Source organism: Mustela putorius, unplaced genomic scaffold (genome assembly GCF_011764305.1).
Source record: "Mustela putorius furo isolate JIRA1106 unplaced genomic scaffold, ASM1176430v1.1 tig00000997_pilon_pilon_pilon, whole genome shotgun sequence".
Lineage (NCBI taxonomy): Eukaryota > Metazoa > Chordata > Mammalia > Carnivora > Mustelidae > Mustela > Mustela putorius.
This window is the reverse complement of record NW_025421527.1, coordinates 6,315,573-6,337,404: the sequence shown is the minus strand read 5'-3', so window position 1 is coordinate 6,337,404 and position 21,832 is coordinate 6,315,573. Positions and strand designations below refer to the sequence as shown.

The window sequence follows — 21,832 nt, the reverse complement described above, 5'->3', positions numbered from 1 at the left end:
CGCCGCCCTCCACAGGGATTTAACAATATTCAGGACGAGAAAAACACGCACAGGCATTGATACTAGTGACTGGTGTAGGGTCCGGCGCCCTGGCCGGGAGAGCGCCCGCGTCCAGAACCCGGGCCCAGGGGCTCGGGAAGAGGCATCGAAGCAAGTCCCGCGTACGGAGCTGCAGATGGTCGTCCTCAGCCGCGGCGCGGCGCCGCGAGGAAAAACAAACCTCTTTCTGCCCCAAGATCAAAACGGTTCTCAGCTGCCCAGGCTATAACCGCGCTAGCGGCCCGAGCACCGGCTCCAGCAGGGAGCTCGCGCACTGCCCACGCCCCTCGGCCCCCGCCTCTGCTAAGGCCCCGCCTTCTCCCCAGGCTCCGCCCCAACCCCTCGCGCAGGCGTAGGACTCCTCTTCTGCCCCTACCGCGCCGTGCGCGGATCTGACGTCTGACGTAATTGCGTCGACGCCATTTTAGCCGGTCCCACTCGGTTCTGGGCGTGGCGGCCATTTTGTTTTGGGCAACGAGCGGGAGGAGTCGGAGGCGGCGGCAGTGGTGGCAGCGACGCAGGGCAGGAAAGGGCAGGCCGGGCGAGCAGGCAGACCGGCCGACCCGACAGCCGGCCGGCAGCAGCGAGCTAACCTAGCAGCCTAGCGCTTACACCTCTGACCAACCGCCCACCAAGTCAAGTCAGGTTCCGCCGGGCCCCGGCCCGCGCGCCGCAGCCGTGGTGGCAGCCCCGGGAGGCGCACTGGCGTCCGTTTCCTTCGGTGCGTTTCGGTGGCTCGGCGGGCCCGGGGGCGCGGAGCGGGGGTGGGGGGGTGGCCTCCCTCCGCCCGGGGCCGGCCCGCGTCCCGCGCCGGCCGGGCCTCCCCGCGGGGACGGGGCTCACGGTTGTGGTGGGGGGGGCGGGCGCTGAGAGGAAGCCCGCGTCGGGCTTCGTGCGGCCCGGTGTGCGGCCGCCGTGTGGGGCCTGCGGCGTCCGAGACGCCGGCCCGGGGGCACCTCCGGCGGCCGCCACTGGCTGGGCCGGGTCGTGGACGCCTGCGGAGGCGGGGGGTCCTTGCCCTGACGGCGGCTTCTGCCTGTGTCCCCTGCAGATCCTCGGGATTTGAAGATGGCTGCTCAGTCGGCGCCGAAAGTTGTGCTAAAGAGCACCACCAAGATGTCTCTAAATGAGCGGTGAGGCAGCCAACAGCAGCTCAGCTCGTTCCTAAGAAAACATTCCTTACCTTGGCCCTGGGGTCCGGTGCTCAAACACCAGTTTTAAGCTAAATACCACCAGGAGGCTACAGACCTCTGTTCTTAGGGGCCTCTTACGTGGTGCACAGAGCGAATCGGGCGGTTGTTCCAAAACCCCTTGTCAGTAGGTGTTTGTGTCGCGCTGTCTGAAGCCCTTGCCTGGTGGGATGTGTTCGGAGACTCCTCAGCCCTCCCTCTCGTTCCCGTGTTGTTCCATGGATACAGGGGTGCCGCGGCCGGGCGGCTTGTCCCCTGGCTGCGGTCGGCTTGCTGCCCCGTCCGAGGCCAGCAGCTGCGTCTGGCCTGTAAGAGGCAGGCAGCAAGCCGCGGATATGTCCGAAGGCCCTGGAGAGCCGTTCTTGGGCCTTGTAAGAGGCACTTGCTTTGCTCCATTTCTCTTCCTTTCAGTTCTGCTTTTAGTTTGTTTCTCTGTTCGGTCTTTCACAGTGAAGTGTCCTTCCTTTTCGTGCCATTGAACTTCTGACAGAAATGGCAGGCGTGGGGCGCCTGGGTGGCTCAGTGGTTTAAGCCTCTGCCTTCGGCTCGGGTCATGATCTCAGGGTCCTGGGATCGAGCCCCGCATCGGGCTCTCTGCTCAGTGGGGAGCCTGCTTCCCCCTCTCTCTCTGCCTGCCTCTCTGTCTACTTGTGATCTTTGTCTATCAAATAAATAAATAAAAATCTTTATAAAAAAAAAAAAAAAAAAAAAAAGAAATGGCAGGCGCGTCTTCACAAGCTGTGAAGCGACGGAACTAATCTGATTTGTCCAAAGCAATCGCTTGGCATTAGGAAAAGTAACCATTGGAAAGTAAGAAAAGGTGCTTGAGAGCGGTTTCTGTCTCCGAGCACTCTGAGACCGTGGGTTTATTTCGTTGGGGTTGATGTTTTTGCCCTTCTGAAGCCTGTGTGCTGCTTACCTCAGGGCGTGAAGTACCGATTCTCCGTATTTGCCTGTCGCCAAGCGAGCGACTACGTCCGAGAACGAGATGCGCTCCCATCATTCCTGTGGGTGGACTGTGCCTGCGCCGGGGGGCGCGCTCGTCCTTTTCTGGTCGCCCTTACAGTGCACCCTCGGGTTCCCCCAAGGTTTTGGCTTTCTTGTTTGTCTTTGAAACTACCTTTGTCTTTTGTTGTCATCATATCTGCTTATTGCGTGTTTTTCGTACCTTCCACCTCTCTCAAAAGCCGTTACTTGAGCCCTTGTTACCACTTTTGATTGAATGTGCTGCACTTAGCTGCGTTTCTAAGTTTCTGATTCTTGCAAGTTTGTGGAAGCAGAGGAGTCTTAAACCCACTTCAGCCTTGATCTAAGTGTACCACTTAAAAGTTCGTGGGATCTGGAGCTCCTGGTCTAGCAAGCCATGAAAATGCCAGTAAATGTTTTGTAATAAAGCTTTTATTTAAACATCCATTCTGTTCGACCTTGAAGCTTTACTAATATGCTGAAGAACAAACAGCCGATGCCAGTGAATATTCGGGCTTCGATGCAGCAACAACAGCAGCTAGCCAGTGCCAGAAACAGAAGACTGGCCCAGCAGATGGAGAATAGACCCTCTGTCCAGGCAGCATTAAAACTTAAGCAGGTGAGAGGACGGGTCCTGATGCTCCAGGAGCAGCTGGTGCTCTCTCTGTCAGGCAGTCCACTGAGGCTGTCAGGACGTGGAGGATGATTGCAAGTGGCTCAGGGCAAAAGCAGAAACTTCTCTGGAGGAAAGAGAAGTTCAGAGAATCCCCAGTTTGTCAGGTACCAATGAGTAACTTTTTGTTGTCTTTCTCTTGTAGGTAGTTTGCCATCAAGTGTGACCTGTTCTATGTTATCAATGAGTATTCATCTCTCTCTCTTTTTTTTTTTTCTTCCTGATCCTTTGCCCTTAAAGTAGATTCACTGGATTTTACCACAGAGAAATTTTGGTTTCTCTCTTAGATGACCTTCAGATAAATCCTTTACTTATTCCATGTTAAATGACTTACAAATGAGGGAAATAATTTTGTTCTTTCTCCCCTGGCACAGGAAGTCTGAATAGCCTAAGCCAAAAGATTTCTAGTGCTAAAATATAGAAATAGTAGGGTGATCTTCATCTCCACAGCACCTGAGTTTTGTCAGTAAAATAGAGGGAGAGCATGGAATATTGAATGTAAGAATTGGTGGGTTTTCTTTCAAACTTCCAGTAAGAGATAACCCTTATTCAGATCTGAAATAAAACCTGCTCTTTATTATTCATAGACTTTATATGCAAGTCCGGACAATGGCTGTGGAAGGATATGTCCAAGCTGTGGCTGGGCGTCTGGAGGGCGATGCCATGCAACTGTAAGGACTTGAACTGGTAGCGCTGCATGGCTGTGCATAAATTCAGCAGTTAAATATAACACCCTCCCACCCCACCCTGAACTGTTGGGCTCACTGACCAAAAATAAACAAGGCCTTCTGCTTCAGCTACCTTAAGCCTTGGAGCTCCTGTATTTGTCCCTGATTCAGGAAAGCAGTAAAAAGGGCCCCACGGTTTTCCAAGAGTAGCTATTATAAATTGCTAAAGATAAGTCTCTGACACATCATTCCAAAGGATCTTTCTAGAAGAAGCTTTAAATATAAGCTGGGCAAAAAGTAGCCTCTGGAGCAGGGCTATCTGATAGAACTTTCCACAGTAAAGGAAATACTGTATATCTGCTCTCCAAACACGGTAGCCACTAGCCAGGTGTGAGTGTTGAGCCCTCAGAATGTGGCTAGTATGATTGAGGAGCTTTTTAAATTTTATTAACTTGTAATTTAAATAGCCACATGTGGCTACCTTAGCATACAGTACAGCTCTGGAATGAAAACTAAGTGGCATAATAACATCTTGAAGCTTACCATCGCTGTTAGAGACTACGACTGATGGCCAGAAAGCGATAGGAAGGGAGAACTTCTAAGCACCGTGCATTATCTGCTGAGGCACGGATTTAGGGAGAAGGTACATACTCAGGATCATTAAACAGAAGGGATTTGTAGAACGATGTCCTGACCTCCTAATTGTGTGCTGTCAGGGGCGTGATACAACAGACTCTTACGGTTGGTTACGCTTGGGTGCATAATGTTCAGAGCCTGTCCCTCTGATTAGAAGCAGTTTATTAGCTTATGCTAGAAAGCTAATCATAATAATTCACAGCTTATGGTTGGTGTGGGGGGGGTCATTGGTAAGTCATTTACGGGTCAAGCCTGAGGATACACAGAATTTACTTTCACTCACCCTGACTGATGGCTTTATAGGAAAACAGGTTTGCTGGGGCCTCGATTGTGTTCAAGGCTGCACAGTCACCTTTTCCTTTGAAGGAAAGGAGATGTAGGTCTCTGAGGGACAGATTATTGAAAATCTCCATTAGTGGTGTGTCCTTATTCTCAAATATGGCTCTGAGTTTTGTGAGTATAGGTTACCTGTCTTAATTCTAATGCAAGGTAGCTTTCTCTCTGGAGAAGATACAAGTATTTTGAATTAAAGTTTACAGTACTGGCTTACTGGAGCTGTTTGCAAGGGAAGACATGGAATTAATAGTGATTTAAGAAATATAAGGAAAAGGAGGTTTGACTTTCTTGTGTTTACATCTTAAGGTAAAAAGTGGACCGTCTGGAGATAGATACTCAGAGGAAAAATGGAACACACTGGCCTCTGACTGAAAAATCTTGTTTTTAACTGACAAGAATTCAAATGAACTTATAACTTAAAATATTTCCCAGAGTGTGATGAACTTCCTATGGTGTTTGAGTAAGCCTTTGAAGACAGTGGTAGTCCTTGGGCAAGTATGAATCAAGTCGTATCGTTGTCAACCTGTGGTACAAAAACAGCAGAATCCAGGATTGGAAATGTGGAGTCCTTACTAAAACCTAAGTTCCAAGGACTGGTGTATGGCTTCTGCCAAACTAGTGAGGTAATTTGTGTTGGTGCCAATGTCACGGGACCATAATTGAGCTTTCGTCAAGGCTCTGGATCAGAATTCTTCCCTTACATGATGTCCTGAGGCAAAGGCTAGTTTCTCGTTCAGGGTCTTTGTGACATCTGCGGCAGGTTAATCCCCCTCCACATAGCCATCCTACTTGCTTTTTCTCTGCACTTTGGGTTGCTGAATCCTGCTGGAATGCTTTTTTGATCTCAATCCCCCAACACCTTTTCTTCCAGAAGAGCTTAAAGCAGCGCCTGGGTAAGAGTAACATCCAGGCACGGTTAGGCCGACCCATAGGGACCCTGGCCAGGGGAGCAATCGGAGGACGAGGCCTACCCATAATCCAGAGAGGCTTACCCCGAGGAGGACTCCGTGGGGGACGTGCCACCAGAACCCTGCTTAGGGGCGGGATGTCGCTCCGAGGTCAGTGCTGTGTACCTGATAATTATTGGGCCTACCCCTCCCTTTTCTCTTGGGCTGCTGTGGACACATTTGTTTTAACATCTTGAAGCCTGAATTTGTATTAATATAATTAATGACTTTTGAAATCACATATTTTTAATAGTGCTGCATGTTTTTTCTCGATACCATTCCCTTTCTGATAATGTGCAATGGTGAGAGGCTATGACCTGCGTAACGACAGGTAATTCATGTCATCTCCATTCCGTGTAAACACCCTGCTGCTGCTTGAATCAAAGCACATGCAAGTTTTAGAAATAAGTCAGATCTAAGAAATACTGGCTCCCTTGGCCTATATCTTAACTAACCATCTCTGTGCTAGTGAAACACTGTTAAATTTGGAAAAGAGAGGGCAGATTGACCCATAGCTGTGTGTTACATTTTGGGCACTGTTAACTGTTCCCTGTGTTGTTCTTGTCCCTTGTAAGAATGTATGGAGAGCAGGAATCCTATCATTCATTTTTAAATCTACCGTAATGCTAGGCACTTACCTGATTATTCAGTAGATATTTATTGTGTGTACTTACTAATTAACTCCCAGCTTCTTTCAAAAATGGGTTTGTGGTCAGACTTGTTGAATCGATAGAATAAAGAGCAGTTTGATCTGTTCTCACTTGTGTACAGCTTGCCCCACCCAACCTAAAAATTAACTGAATTAACTCTCGTTTAACCTTCACCGCCTTCCTTTGGTTAGAGTCTGCTTTGTCTCTCTTGGATTTACCTGCATATACATTGTATGCCTCCTCTCCAAGGTCAAAACCTGCTCCGAGGTGGACGAGCCGTAGCTCCCCGAATGGGCTTAAGAAGAGGTGGTGTTCGAGGTCGTGGAGGTCCTGGGAGAGGGGGCCTAGGGCGTGGAGCTATGGGTCGTGGCGGAATCGGTGGTAGAGGTTAGTCAGCTACCAACTTCAGAGAATAGCTCCCCCTACTTCTCTCCCTTCAAAACTCAGAGCCGCCTTTTCTGCACAGCTTCAAGTCATAGGCAGGCTTGTTTGTTTGTCTTGTTTCGTTTTTTGAAACTGGCCTATTTTCTAAATCCACATGCTGGTAGTGCGAGAAGTCTGTCATGGGTTGTCCAAGAGCCAGTCAGGTACACGTCAGAGCCAGGTTCTTTTCCAGGTTCTTGTCATTTAAATCGTATTGTTCAATGACAGGATGGTCAGTTGGAGGTTTGAGGTTTTACCTTTCTGTGTCCCTGCCCCACCACCACACACCCCGTCCTTATCTCAAAACCCCATTTTGAGTCTAAAAATAAAGAAGGGGCGCCTGGGTGGCTAATTTGGTTGGACGACTGCCTTCAGCTCAGGTCATGATCCTGGAGTCCCGGGATCGAGTCCCGCATCGGGCTCCCAGCTCCATGGGGAGTCTGCTTCTCTCTCTGACCTTCTCCCCGCTCGTGCTCTCTCTCACTGTCTCTCTCTCAAGTAAATAAATAAAATCTTTAAAAAAAAAAATAATTAAAAATAAAAATAAAGAAGAGGGAGATGTATAGAAATGAAGCTGAGCTGGATATTGACTTTGAAGCCAAGTTAAAGTCAAGGTAAAGTTTGCACCTACAGGAAATCAGAGATGACTTTTTTTTTTTTTAAGGATTTTATTTATTTGACAGAGACAGCAAGAGAGGGAACACAAGTAGGGGGAGCAGGAGAGAGACGCACGCAGGCTCCCCACTGAGCGAAGAGCCAGATGTGGGGCTCTGTCCCAGCACCCTGAGCCATCCAGGCACCCTTTTTTTTTTTTTTTTTTTTTTTTTAAATCAAGGTAGAAAGCAAGAAGATACCATGTTAATTAACTGACTGACTCTTGTTGATCATGTTACCTTTGAGGCTTAGTGATACTTGTCTTGTGACCTCATGACCCAGATGGAAAAGAATTTCATGGTGTTGCTATCATTAATCCAAATCTTGTGGGGGTTTTTCTGATTTTAGAGCTTACTGGAAAACTCTCAGCAACACCTATGCAGGCGGGGGAAGAAAATCTGTTCCTGTAGCCCCTGTGTATATCTGCTTTGGTCCTTTTTATATTGTGTGGTGGATCTTCCATAATTTATGACCTTGAAATTATCAAAGGATAATAACTGTTAAGAAAGGAAATTTAATAGCCAAGGACTTGTTTTCTTCTCTCCCATTACTCATTGTTGGCTTAATGAGTAAAGAACAAGCTAGTTTGGGTTTCAGGATGAAATAGCACATTTCCAAATTATGTTGACCTCATTTCTGAGAGCACATCACAGGGCTGGGGGAGTCCAAAGTAGCTTTTCAGAAAGCTGCCTGTGTTTTCTTAAGTGCATTAAAACTACCTCTCAGATAACCATAATTATAAGGTGGCTGGAATCTGAGATAGAATTGGCTGGAACTCTAAATACATTGCCCGTCTTCTCACTTTGTTCTATCAGAATAACTCCTCAGTCTCCCGACATGGGATCAGCTCATTAGGTTTAATAAGTTTGAGGAGAGATGAGCTAATTTTCCAGAAAGATCTTTAGTAAGGCTAACTTTAAAAACTCTCTAGCCCTACACACCCCTGTTTCTCTGTGCCCTTGTTACTTATTGTCTTACTTAGTGGGGTGACCTATAATGTATTTTAATTATAAACTTACATGGGTCTCAAACCTGAGATTTTTTTTTTTTTTTTTAAGGAGAGGTTGAGGTTCTTTAGTCAGTTGAGGTTGAGGTTCTTTAGTCAGTTATTTTCTCTTTGTCAGAATAAAGTCTTTAAATAGCGTTTAGAGATGAGCATGTAAACAGGGATTCATTATGTGTGCTTTCCATGTGTTGCTTTCTACCCAATGTGTTTCCTGTTTTTCCAGATTGCTCTCTGCCCTGCCCTTTCAGTCTTTCTCAGCTAGACCCCGCTGCTCTGAGGGGCATTTGCCATAACACCCATTAAACCTACTTGTAACTGTTTCCTTTTTTTCCCCTTGGGCCAGGTCGGGGGATGATAGGTCGGGGAAGAGGGGGCTTTGGAGGTCGAGGCCGAGGCCGTGGACGAGGGAGAGGTGCCCTCACTCGCCCTGTACTGACCAAGGAGCAGCTGGACAACCAGTTGGATGCGTACATGTCGAAAACAAAAGGACACCTGGATGCCGAGTTGGATGCCTACATGGCACAAACAGATCCAGAAACTAATGATTGAAACCTGCCCGCCCTCCTGTGAGAGACTCTTGTTCAAAAGTCACCACATCTGTAAATACCCTTGAGATAACAGACGGAGAAGAAGCCTGAACGATGCTGGAAGGACCTATCACGATAGGCCATGGACTTAACTTGCCACCAGTTTGTGCATTTAGTGTGTTCCTTTTACTTTTTTGATACTGTGTTGTATGAAACCCCGTTTTCCTCTGACGCGGGTTTTGTTTTGTTGTGTTTGGGGTTTTTACCCCCATCACTCTGACTTCTCTTTGAACACGAATGTGGCGGACTCGTGGCTAGAACACCCTCTTCTCATCTCTGTGTCCGCGTGAAAAAAGTCCCAGAAAGAGCCCATCAGTGTTCCTTCCTGATGGCCTAGGTTCTGTTCTGTGTGACCTTTAATAGCCTCTTAGAAGTGTTTAGAAAACGTGCAGCTCAGAAATGAATTCTGCCGCACTAATACATCAGTGTAGTAAATTAGGGACACTGACATAGCCACAGGGCCACATAACAGGTTATACATGGTAACACCTGATTTGATTAAAGTCACTTCTGTGTACATTGACACCACACGACAAGTGTGCTGGGCTGGGTGTGTGCACTTCCTACGCTGAAATGAGGCATGTAAACTTTGCTCTTGGCTTTGAATCATGTCCTAAGCTACTGTTAGGATGGCTTACACCTGCAATAGAGAGGAAATGGCCATTCGGTTTGGCAGATGCCTCGGAGAAAGGGATAGAATGGTCAGGTACCTTCTAGGAGTCCAAAGATTGCGTGCTAGAATGCTATTGTCCTTGTGTTGATTATCCCAAACCAGTCCTGGGCTTCTCCATTCATTGGCTTTGTTTGGCCCTGTCTTTATTTCCCCTTTGAAGTTACAAGTTCAACCATATTCTGTCACCTGTTCAGTTTTCAGTGGAATCTTGTATTTCTGGTTCATCATAACAAGAAATTGTTCTCAAATCTAGTCAGGACTTTTTTTTTTGTTGGGCTCCTTGAAATGCTCTGGTCCCTATGACAATATCATGACCTACCTCTTGTGGAATTCAGAGTCCTTAAATTCATAGGTATATTAAAATCAAGGTGGGGGGTTGCAGGTAGAGTTAGGACTTTGAGCCAGGAAGCAAAGAATTTGCCTTCTGAGTGACTGGCAGGAAGGTGATTAACCCCATATGAGAATGTTCTGGCCTGTTTGGGCCATAGGAAGCTCCCGCGTAATGATCTTTGGCACTATTCTGGACCCTGGCACCAGTGTCTCTCTTCCCCTGTTCTGTGGGAAAGAACCTAACCACCTGCCAAACCAGTTGCCAGTGAGATACACGGTTCCCTAAACTGTTGGGAGGTGTGTGTGGCACGCTGAGAAGGAAATTTTGGTCGAGACAGCCTGGACCTGAGTCCTATGTGTATGACTTGGGCTTCTTAGCCTCTGGGTTGTGAGGCAAGTGGTTTGGTCCTATGGAAGAGAGAGATTGGGAAGACCAGGTAGTGGTAGAGATAGAACGATACTTTAAAAAATCGACTGGATCTGGTTTCCAAGTGTGTTCCCCTCTTTTCTGTTTATTAAAAATGGACTGTGAGGCTTGAGGTCTTCAGGTCAGGTGGGTGTTCATACGTGATTGGAAGGGGCGGAAAGTGTTTATTTGGGCAAGGCAAGTTGTGAGGATCGTCCCTTAGGTAGACCCAGACTCTGGTCCACGACTTGTGAGAGAGTTGGCTGCTTCGCAGTGGACAGGCTACCACTGCAAACAATCTCCACTGGTTATATCAGGCACTTCCCAGGACACCTTTGGGAAGGATGGGGAACTGCGGGTTGAGTAGGTCCCTTACCCTCTTGACACAACTTTGGGTGACCCATCTCTTGGGGTTATTACACAGTCCTCATAGTAGGTGCATGCCTGCAAATAGGACAATTTATTTTAGAGCGAGCACAAGGCAGGGGGAGGAGAATCCAAGCAGACCCCTCTGATCACAGAGCACCAGACTCCACTCCAGGACCTGAGCTGAAACAGACGCTTAAACTGAGCCACCCAAGTGCCCTGATCTGGTGGCTTTGAACCACTTACCACCCCCCACCATCACCCCCACCTGCCTTCAGTGCACTGAGATCCTCTTAAGAAAAAGATTCATAGGGTCGCCTGGGTGGCTCAGTGGGTTAAGCCTCTGCCTTCAGCTCAGGTCATGATCCCAGGGTCCTGGGATCAAGTCCCACATCAGGCTCCTTGCTCGGCAGGGAGCCTGCTTCTCCCTCTCCCTCTACCTCTGCTGCCTCTTTGTTCTGCCTGTGCTCGCTCCCTCTCTCTCCCTCTGTCTCTGACAAATAAAATCTTTAAAAGACAAACTTGTAGAAGGTTTTGAGGCATATGTGAGGAAGAGGGAACATGGTGAAGGGGAGGGGTCGCAGTGCCCCCACACCTGTCTGCCCATGTTCCCCCTTCTCTTACTTGCAGATAGCCCCCCCATTTGACTGTGTCAGGGTGAGAGCAAAATGAGGGAGTTGGGAAATGGGAGAGCAGGGCGCTGGAATGGGGGCACTGGGCCTCCCTGCACTGCCTTCCCGTTCATTTCCCGGCAGTCCTGAATGTTTCCATCCCCTGAGCCCGAAAAGAGAAGGGTTGGGGGCGCTCTGCTGAGTGTGGTTTAGTTGCTCCCTTGTAGGTCAGCCTCTTCTATCCCAGACTGCCCCTTCCCAGGGTGCTTCCAGCCCCAGCATCCTGCTGACTCCAGGCTCCTCTTGCCCACAGGTGGCCGTTGGGAGGACTTGCCCCATGTCCCCTACACCCATCTCTTGCCGTGGAGTGAGCTAAGACCAAGTTGGGGCTGCCGTTTCCAGCATCTGCGTGAACCCTCGCTGTGAACCCTGAGGTGGGCGGGGCAGGGGAGCTCCACTAGATCCATCCTGCCTCCCGAAGAAGTGCAATCCCAGTATTGGGCACAAGGAGCTCCAAACCAGCCTCAGGTTCTCCAGGCCCTCCTGCTGCTCACGGCCGATCTCCGCATCTCCTGAGTCCTATGCCCGGCCTATGCCCGCGTCTTCCATCTTCACTCCCAGCTGAGTGCCCAGAGTAGAGCCGGGCATGGAGGTTGATCCCTGTTCCCGGGTCAGCCTTTCATTCAGCCACCATCTGCCGAGGGCCTGCTGTGCAGACACTGACAAGGTGCGGTTTGTTAGGATCCCTAGGGCCCCGGCTGTCCCAGTAGTGAGCACGAGCTCAGTAGTGATCTCAGGGTTGTGAGTTCAAGCCCCACTTTGGGTGTAGAAATTATTTTTTTTAAGATTTTTTATTCATTTGACATCACAAGTAGGGAGAGGGGCAGGCAGATAGAGGTTCAGGAAGCAGGCTCCCCACTGAGCAGAGAGCCTGATGCGGGCTCGAGACCAGGACCCTGAGATCAGGACCTGAGCAGAAGGCAGAGGCTCAAACCACTGAGCCATCCAATCAATCCTAGAAAGTTCTTAAACAAAAATTTTAAAAAGATTTTATTTGAGGGCGCCTGGGTGGCTCAGTGGGTTAGGCCGCCGCCTTCAGCTCAGGTCCTGATCTCAGGGTCCTGGGATCGAGGCCCGCATCGGGCTCTCTGCTCAGCAGGGAGCCTGCCCCCCCCTTCTCTGCCTGCCTCTCCATCTACTTGTGATCTCTCCCTGTCAAATGAATAAATACAATCTTTTAAAAAATTAAAATAAGAATAATAAAATTTTTTTTAAAAAAAGGTTTTATTTGAGAGAGAGCATGAGAGAGAGAGAGCACACAAGCAGGGTGGGGGTGTGCAGGAGGAGAGGGAAAAGCAGATTCCCTGCTGAGCAGTAATCCCAATGCAGGACTAGAGCCCAATGTAAGACTTGATCCCAGAACCCTGGGATCATGACCTGGGTTTAAAAAAAAAAAAAAAATCTAAAAGGAGCTCTTGGCACTGCGGAGAAGAGATTGGTGAGCTAGAACTTGAAAGTTAAGGGACAGTTTGGGGTGCCTGGGTGGCTCAGTGGGTTAAGCATCTTTTTCTTTTTCCGAGTACCAGTTACCTTTTATTGGACGTTAATTCTGAATTAGGATATGAAAGGATTCAAGGGTGCCAAGCAAAGGTCATGGTCAGGAATGCCGCGCGTGTGCCTCCACACTGGGCCCTCTGCAGTGGTACTTGCGGAGCTGCTCTGTTTGAGTTCCTTAAAACAACGAAAGTAGTTGAAGACCACATAAGCTGCCAGCACCATAGAAATCCCAGCGACGCCCCCTTTCTTCACATTGACATACTTGTTGTAATACAGGTAGTAACCTCTGAAATGCGCCAGCAATGCCCTTAGGGGTGAAATCCCGCATCAGTATCCAGCTGGGCAGCTCTCCTAGTTTCACATCCAAGAGCTTCTTCTCCTTCAGGGGTACGACCTACGCCATCTGAGATCACAAGTAGGCAGAGAGGCAGGCAGAGAGAGGAGGAAGCAGGCTCCCTGCTGAGCAGAGAGCCCGATACGGGACTCGATCCCAGGACCCTGAGATCATGACCTGAGCCGAAGGCAGCGGCTTAACCCACTGAGCCACCCAGGCGCCCCCATCTTTTTTTTTTTTTTAAGATTTTCTTTATTTGACGGCACAAGTAGAGGGAAGTCATAGGCAGAGGCAAGGGGAGAAGCAGGCTTCCCGCTGAGCAGGGAGCCTGAAGAGGGGGTCAATCCCAGGATCCTGAGATCATGACCTGAGCCCAACACAGGCACCTAACCAACTGAGCCTCCCAGGCGCCCCAAGCTGCTGACTTTTGATCTCAGCTCAGGCCTTGATCAGGGTCATGAGTTCAAGCCCCACTTTGGGCTCCACACTGGAGCCTACTTAAAAAAAAGAAAAGTCAAGGGGAAGTTTGACGGAGAAAGGGGAAGAATCTCCCAAGAACAAAGAACAATACAAAGGTACAGAGGCCTAACTGTGCTGCATGCTGGGGAGCGTGTGTTCCATGGGCCTCCAAGCCAGCGTGGGAGACACGGCTGACGAGATCAGGTAGCCCAGAGCCTGTCGCCAGAGAGCCTGGGCTTCATGCTTCAGGCGCTGGGGAGTCACTGCGGATTTTCAAGGGAGCCCGTTGGATGGTCTACACAGCTGCCGGTGGGAGGCCCAGACGGGCTGGCAGGAGTCGGATTGCTGGAGGGGCCGTGAACCTGGGCCAGTGCAGGGTGGCTGCAGAGAAGGCCACACCCTCAGCGGTTTCCACATGGCCATCTGGGTGTCTGTCAGACGTGAGAAAGCAGACGGGGTGGCCTCAATGAGCTGCCAGAGGCAGCCCAGCATGTGTAGCTCCCTGTTCCCGGGACGCCCCCATGACAGCTGATCTGGAACAATCCAGTCCAGCCTCCACCATAGCCTCCTTCTCCCCACGGTGCCAGACCTTTCCTCCCCTGTGACTGAGCCTCCCCAGGTGTTCCCATCTCCAGCCTCTTAATAGGAATCTCCACACCTCCAGGATCCTGATGTTCTACTTCCCGTTTTTACATGGTCATGACAGTAGGAGAGAGGTTCAGGTGCCAGCTGGCTACTTTACTGCTGCCAGGGTGGGCTTTCCGCCTGTTGCACTATAGGCTGACTAGGGAGGGCCCTGACTGAGCACATGGCCCAGGGGTAAAGGACAGCAGGAGAGGGGGACAGCTCTGGGGCCGGTGATGGTGACAGCCGTCCTCAGTCAAGGTCCTCTTACAGTGCAGGTCAGGCAGGCCGCAGACCTGGGGTACATAAGGCCCCGGGAAACTTGTTTTAGAAGATTCATTTGGTTCTCTATTGAGCTTCGTTTATTAGATTTCTTTATCCTTTAGTGTAAGGTGACTATTTGCTTAAGATTTAAACATATCTATGGTGTGATCTTGGGGTTTATAGTAAGAAATATTTAAGGCGCCTGTATAGCTTAGCTGGTTAGGCACCTGCCTTCGGCTCAGGTTGTGATCCCATCTGGCTCCCTGCTCTGCGGGGAGCCTGCTTCTTTCTCTTCCTTTCCCTTTGCCTCTCTCTCTCTCTCTGAAATAAGTAAAATCAAGAAAGGGAAAAGAGGGAAGGAAGGAAGGAAGGAAGGAATGGATGGATGGGGAAAGGAAGACGCATCTGGTCTTCTCCTGGCACAGAACTCCTAAAACCTGGAAAATCCTTGTGATGAGAGCGATAAAGGGCCTATTGTTCTGTTAAATTTGACTTTCCAAAAGCCCCAAGTTAGCCTTAAGTGGGAGGCTGATCTCCGGGGAACCAGCCCTGTGCCCATCCACGCCCCAGCGTCCAGGAGAGGGACTGGAGGTCCCAGCCCCAGTGGCCATGGAAGCCATGACGCCTGGGTAATGAAGGACGGGGTTCAGGGAGCCTCAGGATTGGTGAGCGCATGGGGAATCGGGGTGGGGGACTGGGGCGCCCAGAGGGCCGGATGCTCTCCGCTCCTCCCCACACGTACCCACCCTCTGCGTCTCTCCACCTGCTCCTCCTGAGTTCTGTCCTTTCCCAATAAACCAGCATCTAGTAAGGAAAATGCTTCTCTGCCATCCGAGAGTTGCTGTAGCCAATCCCCTGCACCCACGGAGGGGGTGGTGGGACCCTCCGGTCTGCACCCGGTCAGCCAGAGGCGCGGGGGACCAGCTGGGCTTGCAGCTGCTGTCTGAAGGTGGGGAGGCGATCCTGTGGAACTGAACGCGAACGCGTCATCTGTGCCATCTGACGCCATCTGCGGGGAGGTGGAGCCGGAGTGGAGTTGAATTCTCAGTGATGGGAGGTGGAGCTGGAAAGCGATCTGCAAGTCTTGGGTAAAACTGAGGATGGGACAAAAGGCGGCAGACAAAGCTGAAGCTGACCCGGGAACCTCCCCGCCACGTGACTTGTGTGACCTTCCTCAGGCACTCTTGGCTGCCCTAAAGGAAAAACAGATAGTTACCTTTAGAGATCACAATCCTACAAGACCTGAGCCTCCCTCAGAAAGGAAGAAGCTTTCTTACCAGTAGCCTAACTTCCAGGGACTCATAACTCCGTTTCCTGAAGCCCTAACATCACCCTCCCCTCCATAAAATTGAGGGATACTGAGGCAGAAGGAACTGTAAATCAAATTGAGTATCTTTTAAACCCACAGTCCATTGATAAGGGTGTGTGATAAGAGGAATGTAACTTTAGTCCAGGAAGCTCCCAACTATCTCATTGTTAGTGCCTTACAAGAGTGGAAATGACCTTAACTTGATGATATCAAGGCCTCTGGTATCCTGTGAGTCTTCTTTACTTTATGAAGGTTCTTTCTCTAAGCCTCCCTTTTCTTCTTACCTCTCCGCACCCCATAGTATATGATCAGCACCCCCTCACAGCCCCGGGGCAGCGGCTTTTTCTGCCCACGGGTCCTGTCCCCGTGCTTTAATAAGCCACCATTTTGCACCAAAGATGTCTCAAGAATTCTTTCTTGGTCATTGGCTCTGGACCTCACCCCACCGAACCTCACCTATATTCCAAAACCACATCAAAATGAGCTCTTCCGGGCGCCTGGGTGGCTCAGTGGGTTAAGCCGCTGCCTTCGGCTCAGGTCATGATCTCAGAGTGCTGGGATCGAGTCCCGCATCGGGCTCTCTGCTCAGCAGGGAGCCTGCTTCCCTCTCTCTCTCTCCGCCTCCCTCTCTGTCTACTTGTGATTTCTCTGTCAAATAAATAAATAAAATCTTTTAAAAAAAAAAAAAAAAAAAAAAAAAAAAAGCTCTTCCAAAATGCCTAAAGCTTTATCCTTTGCACTTTAACCTGTTAAATTCTGCTTAAACCTGTTTTATGCCCAAACAGAGGCACTTGGGCCAAGTCACCAAACCAGGGCTTTATACATAACGTAATTGCAGTTCCAACCCCCCCCCCACCCCAAACGGAGTCTTAACTGGTGAGTCAGGAATTGTCTAGTCCCCACCAGCAAGGCAATCTGTCACAGGGCCCTCTCCATCCCCCCACACCCCAGGGGAAGGTGAGGTCACCTGCCGGCCAAGACCCTTCCGCCTCCCCCTGCCCCCTCAAGGGAAGGTGACCTTGCCCAGAGCAGTCCTTTCTTTTACCAAGAACTTGTTGCCCCGCCCTCCTTCCTACAAAACCCTTCCCCGCCACAGGGCTGCTCAGGGCGCCCCTCTCCTTGCTCCGTGGTACGGTTCTTGGTTCATGAATTGCTTAATAAGATCTCCAGATTTACTCAGTTAAATTTTGTTTTTTAACAGGTTTTACAGAAACTCTGAAATCTGGTAACAGCGTGAAGGTCAGTGCTGGCTAAATTATTCATTCTTTAAATGTTTATCAAATTCCAGGCATCCTGGCACCAGGTGTTTGGGGAAAGAAAGCCCTCCTGCTTGCGCTCTGTAACACACACAGCAGTGGCCCTCCTGTTCTGGACTGTTCTATAGAGGCTGCAGGAGGTCATAAGAACGTCCCCATTCTCCGGGGCGCCGGGGTGGTTCAGTCAGTTAGCATCTGTCTTGCTCTGTCTTGGACTCAGGTCAGGATCCTGGGGTCTTGGGACCCAAGAATCTGTCTGGTTCTCTGCTCAGCGAGAAGTTCGCTTCTCAAACCTCTTTCTCCCTCTACCCCTCCCCCCTGCTCATGCTCTCCCTGCCTCTCTCTTCCTCTCTCTCTCAAATCTCTCTCAAGTAAATACATTAAAAACAACAACAACCCCAACTCTGCCCTCTATTCTGGGTCCCCTGAGCGGTGCTGAGGTGAACCCACCCCCCTCTTGCTGGTCCTAAGGAGGCGCCACAGGGAGTTGTCCTGGCTCAGGTGGCACAGCCCCACCGTGCCCTTTGACCTGCAGACTCGGTGTGCCCCCCCACACACCCAATGGGGAGCCTGGGTGGGGCAGGGGGCTGTCAAGGTTCTCAGAGGCCCTGCTGTAGCTGGGAAGAGGGGCCTGAGAGTTGGGTCCAGATAAGGGACAGGGATTCACTCATCCCGCCCCCCCCCACCTTTCTGGAAGGTCAGAAGTTGGTTTAGGGAGCCCTGCAACACTTCAGTGGTGGAGCTGAAGGCAGCAGCCCTGGGCTGGGTGTGGAGAAGGCAGCAGCCCTGGGCTGGGTATGGAAAGGGCTAGAGCAGGCAGTGAGGCCTGGGATTCCAGCTTTTCCCCTGAAACTGATGCTTCTAGAGAGTTCGTGTCCCCGCATGCCCCACGGATGGGTTCCTGTAGTGAGTACGAACCTTTAATAAATAAAGTGTAATAAATAAATGAATAAGTAAATAATATATAGTAAGTGCAAACCCCTACTAAATGAAAAACAGGAACAAATTGCAAACTAACCACATAGCAAGTAAGCCTAGACCATATGCGTGTAGTGATAAGATTAGCGTGGAGTAAAAAGTTGTAAATATTTTTTTTTTTAAAGATTTATTTATTTGACAGAGAGAAATCACAAGTAGACAGAGAGAGAGAGAGAGAGAGGGAAGCAGGCTCCCTGCTGAGCAGAGAGCCTGATGTGGGATTCGATCCCAGAACCCCGAGATCATGACCTGAGCCGAAGGCAGCGGCTTAATCCACTGAGCCACCCAGGCGCCCCAAAAGTTGTAAATATTTTTAACTATGCGAAATATCGTAGACCAAAACATGTTTTCAACATGTGTGTGTTTTTGATGTGCAAGCATGAGAAAAATAAGTGATGTAATGTGTTTTTGAAGGAGACTTAGCACAGTATATAAAGAGGCATCGGGACTGAGGTGAAGCGAGTTCCCTGTCCGGAGGACACCATCGCCGGTGCTACCGACGCCCCGACAGCTTCATTGCCGACCACTCGCTGGTTCTCAGTCTCAACTTCTGCGGTGACCTCTCTGTCTAGATTGTGAGGCGACGTCTCCTTCTCCGTGACAATGTCAGCGGACCGTGACCGGACCACGATAGTGGTGCGGACCTCGTCCCGATAAAGATCAAGTGAGTTACATCACATCCATCTCTCTATCTCTTCTTTACACGTCGCGACCTCCTGGCGGGACGCAGGGGTTTTGCTCGCGTCAGTTCCCTGGTGAGGCCTCGATCTGGTTTAGACTCCAGGACTCCATTTATCACAAAGGAGACAGAAGCTGTGGGTGGTCCTGGCCTTGGCAGCCCTCCAGAGCAGGCCCGTATGAGAAGGTGACAGAGGCCTGTCCTTTTATCTTTCTAGCTTTCCCCCATCTCTTCTCCCTTCTCGGGTTGCTACCTGTCTTCTCCCAGAAATGAAATTCCTTTAGAGGATGTGCTCACAGTTTGTTAAAGAGCAAAAATTCAACTGAGTAAATCTGGAGAGCTCATTGTTTTTTGTTTTTTTTTTAAAGATTTTATTTATTTATTTGACAGAGAGAGATCACAAGTAGGCAGAGAGGCAGGCAGAGAGAGAGGAGGAAGCAGGCTCCCCGCTGAGCAGAGAGCCCGATGCGGGGCTCCATCCCAGGACTCCAAGCTCATGACCTGAGCCACCCAGGAGCCCCATGGATATCTCATTGGTTTTATTAAGCAATTCACGAACCAAGAACCATACCACCTGTAAGCGCCTACTTGGCCAGAGCAAGCCATTCTATTGTTTATGCAATAAACTTAGGTTGACCCTGCCCCGTCCCCCAGAGGAACTTACTTAGAAACAAGTCTGGGAAACCAGTAAAATATGACTGACCAGCCCCTGATAACAGAGCCCATATACCAGGACATGTCAGGTCAGGGGGAGGTGACAGAGCCCAGAATACAAGGATGAGTCAAGCCAGGTGGAGACACCCCATCAGGAAAGCACCTCCCTAACCACCCAAGAATGTGGGCCCTGCCTTTTGGGCACCAATTCTGACCAGAGTGGTAGGCTAGTTCAAATAGCTACTGTGGGGGAACTGTAATTCAGTCGGCCGCCCGTGTGTGGCCAGGCTCAACCACATGACATGGTCTTTACTCTATAAAAGTTAGTCTGTGAGGCTGGGAGGGGTCGCCTCTTTGCAAGAGACGGCCCTGGCCGGTCAGTTTGATTCTCCACGCTTGGTGCGAAATAAAGCTTTGCTTGACCTTCGCTTTATATCAGTCTCGCTCCCTTGACCATGGACCCAACAGGACCGAGCAAGGAGAGGGGCGCCCTGAGCAGCCCTACAGCGGGGAAGGGTTTTGTAGGAAGGAGGGCGGGGCAACAAGTTCTTGGTAAAAGAAAGGACTGCTCTGGGCAAGGTCACCTTCCCTTGAGGGGGCAGGGGGAGGCGGAAGGGTCTTGGCCTGCAGGTGACATCACCTTCCCCTGGGGTGTGGGGGGATGGGGAGGGCCCTGTGACAGATTGCCTTGCTGGTGGGGACTAGATAATTCCTGACTCACCAGTTAAGACTCCGTTTGGGGGGGGGGGGAGGTTGGAACTGCAATTACATTATATATAAGGCCCAGGTCTTGGGGCGCCTGGGTGGCTCAGTTGTTAAGCTTCTGTCTTCAGCTTGGGTCCTGATCCCGGAGTCCTGAGATCAAGAACCTGTATTGGGCTCCCTGCTCAGCGGGAAGCCTAACTTCTCCCTCTCCCCCTGCTTGTGTTCCCTCTCTCACTGTGTCTCTCTCTGTCAAATAAATAAAATCTTAAAAATAAAAATAAAATAAAGCCCAGGTCTGGTGACTTAGCTTGACATAAGTGACCCCATCTTAAGCCCTTGGTATTCTTTTCAACAGACCCTTGCCTGGTCTCCCTTACATAGGTGTCTAAGAAACCGTGGCAAAATGGCTTCTAATGTCCCTTTCAGAATAAAATAAAATAATAAAATCTCTTTCAGGGCACCTGCGTGGCTCAGCTGGTGGAGCAGGAGACTCTTGATCTTGAGGTGGTGAGTTCAAGCCCCATGCTGGGGTAGAGATTACGTTAAAAAATAAATAGAGGCACCTGGGTGGCTCAGTCAATTAAAGGGTCTGCCTTTGGCTCAGGTCATCATCCCAGGGTCCCGAGATTGAGCCCTGCACTTGGCTCCCTGCTTGGCAAGGAGTCTACTTCTCTGTCTCCCTCTGCCCCTCCACATTCTCTCTCTCTCTCTCTCATTTGCTCTCTTTCTCAAATAAATAAAGTCTTTAAAAATAAATAAATTGGGGCGCCTGGATGGCTCAGTTGGTTAAGTGGCTGCCTTTGGCTCAAGTCATGATCCCAGGGTCCTGGACAAGCCCCACATCAGGCTCTCTGCTCATTGGAGAGCCTGCTTCCCCCTCTCCCTCTGCCTGCTGCTCTGCCTACTTGTGATCTCTCTCTCTCTCTCTCTCTCTCTCTCTCTGTGTCAAATAAATAAATAAAATCTTTAAATAAAACAAAATAAAAATAAAAATAAATTAATTAATACAACAAAGTCCCTTTCAGCATTTGTAGTCTTTGAGCAGGTTATTATGTAATCTGATGTTACAGAGTGCAGATTAACCTGGGGGGTAGAGAGACTGCAGGCAAGATCAATCGAGGTGTTGTAGTGCCCTCAGGAGAGATCAGAGCTAACTGGAAGTGATAGGAAGAGTGGAAAGGAAAGCATACAAAGAGAGCAGGAGTGATTTTTCGCAGAGAACCAGCCTTTGAAGTAGGATTACCAGATAGATACTTATACTCCAAAATTATTTGTTGTTGGAATGTCTGGATGGCTCAGTTGGTTAGGTGTCTGACTCTTTAAAAAAAAAAAAAAAGATTTGATTTTACTTTACTTTATTAAGATTTCACTTGACAGGGAGAGACAGAGCACAAACAGGGGAGCAACAGAGGGAGAAGAAGGCTCCCCACTGAGCAACGAACCTGACACAGGGCTCGATCCCAGGACCCCCAAGATCATGACCAGAGCCAAAGGCAGCCACCCAAGTTCCCCTAAACATTTTTTTTTTTTTTACTTGAGAGAGAGGGAGCACCAGCAGGGAGAAGAGAGAGAAGCAAGCTCCCTGCTTAGGGAGCCTGATGCAGGGCTTGATCTCAAGATCCTGGGATCATGACCAGAGCTAAAGGCAGATGCTTAACTAACTGAGGCACCCAGGCATCCCAGGCATCTGACTCTTGACATTGGCTTGGGTCATGAGCTCAGAGTTGTGAGATGGAGCCCATTATCAGGACCCATGCTCAGCAGGGAGTATGGGAATCTCTCTGCTCCCGTCTACTCTCTCGAAAATAAATAAATAAATAAATGAAACCTAAAAAAAAAAAGGAAAGAAATT

The 21,832-nt window shown here is 49.7% G+C and overlaps 1 protein-coding gene and 1 pseudogene across 9 annotated transcripts; one reads left to right on the top strand and one right to left on the bottom strand.

Moving 5' to 3' along the window:
- Positions 1 to 465: 465 nt before the first annotated feature.
- LOC101691053 (chromatin target of PRMT1) lies at positions 466 to 18,593 on the top strand. 9 transcript variants are annotated; one of them, XR_006608605.1, is made up of 8 exons: positions 466 to 760; positions 1,091 to 1,172; positions 2,661 to 2,814; positions 3,456 to 3,539; positions 5,380 to 5,566; positions 11,475 to 11,888; positions 16,910 to 16,947; positions 18,515 to 18,593. XR_006608605.1 is itself a non-coding variant. In XM_045086921.1 (7 exons), the coding sequence occupies exons 2-7, from the start codon at positions 1,108 to 1,110 to the stop codon at positions 8,735 to 8,737; spliced, it is 834 nt and encodes a 277-aa protein (XP_044942856.1). In that variant the 5' UTR covers positions 474 to 760; positions 1,091 to 1,107; the 3' UTR covers positions 8,738 to 9,700. The 9 variants fall into 9 exon arrangements, 5 of the variants coding, with proteins under 5 accessions (XP_044942859.1, XP_044942856.1, XP_044942860.1 ...); XR_006608604.1 differs by having other exon boundaries at positions 18,357 to 18,593; XM_045086921.1 differs by lacking the exons at positions 11,475 to 11,888; positions 16,910 to 16,947; positions 18,515 to 18,593 and adding exons at positions 6,355 to 6,492; positions 8,532 to 9,700 and having other exon boundaries at positions 474 to 760.
- Positions 12,732 to 13,121, bottom strand: LOC123393755 (annotated as a pseudogene).
- Positions 18,594 to 21,832: the final 3,239 nt, after the last annotated feature.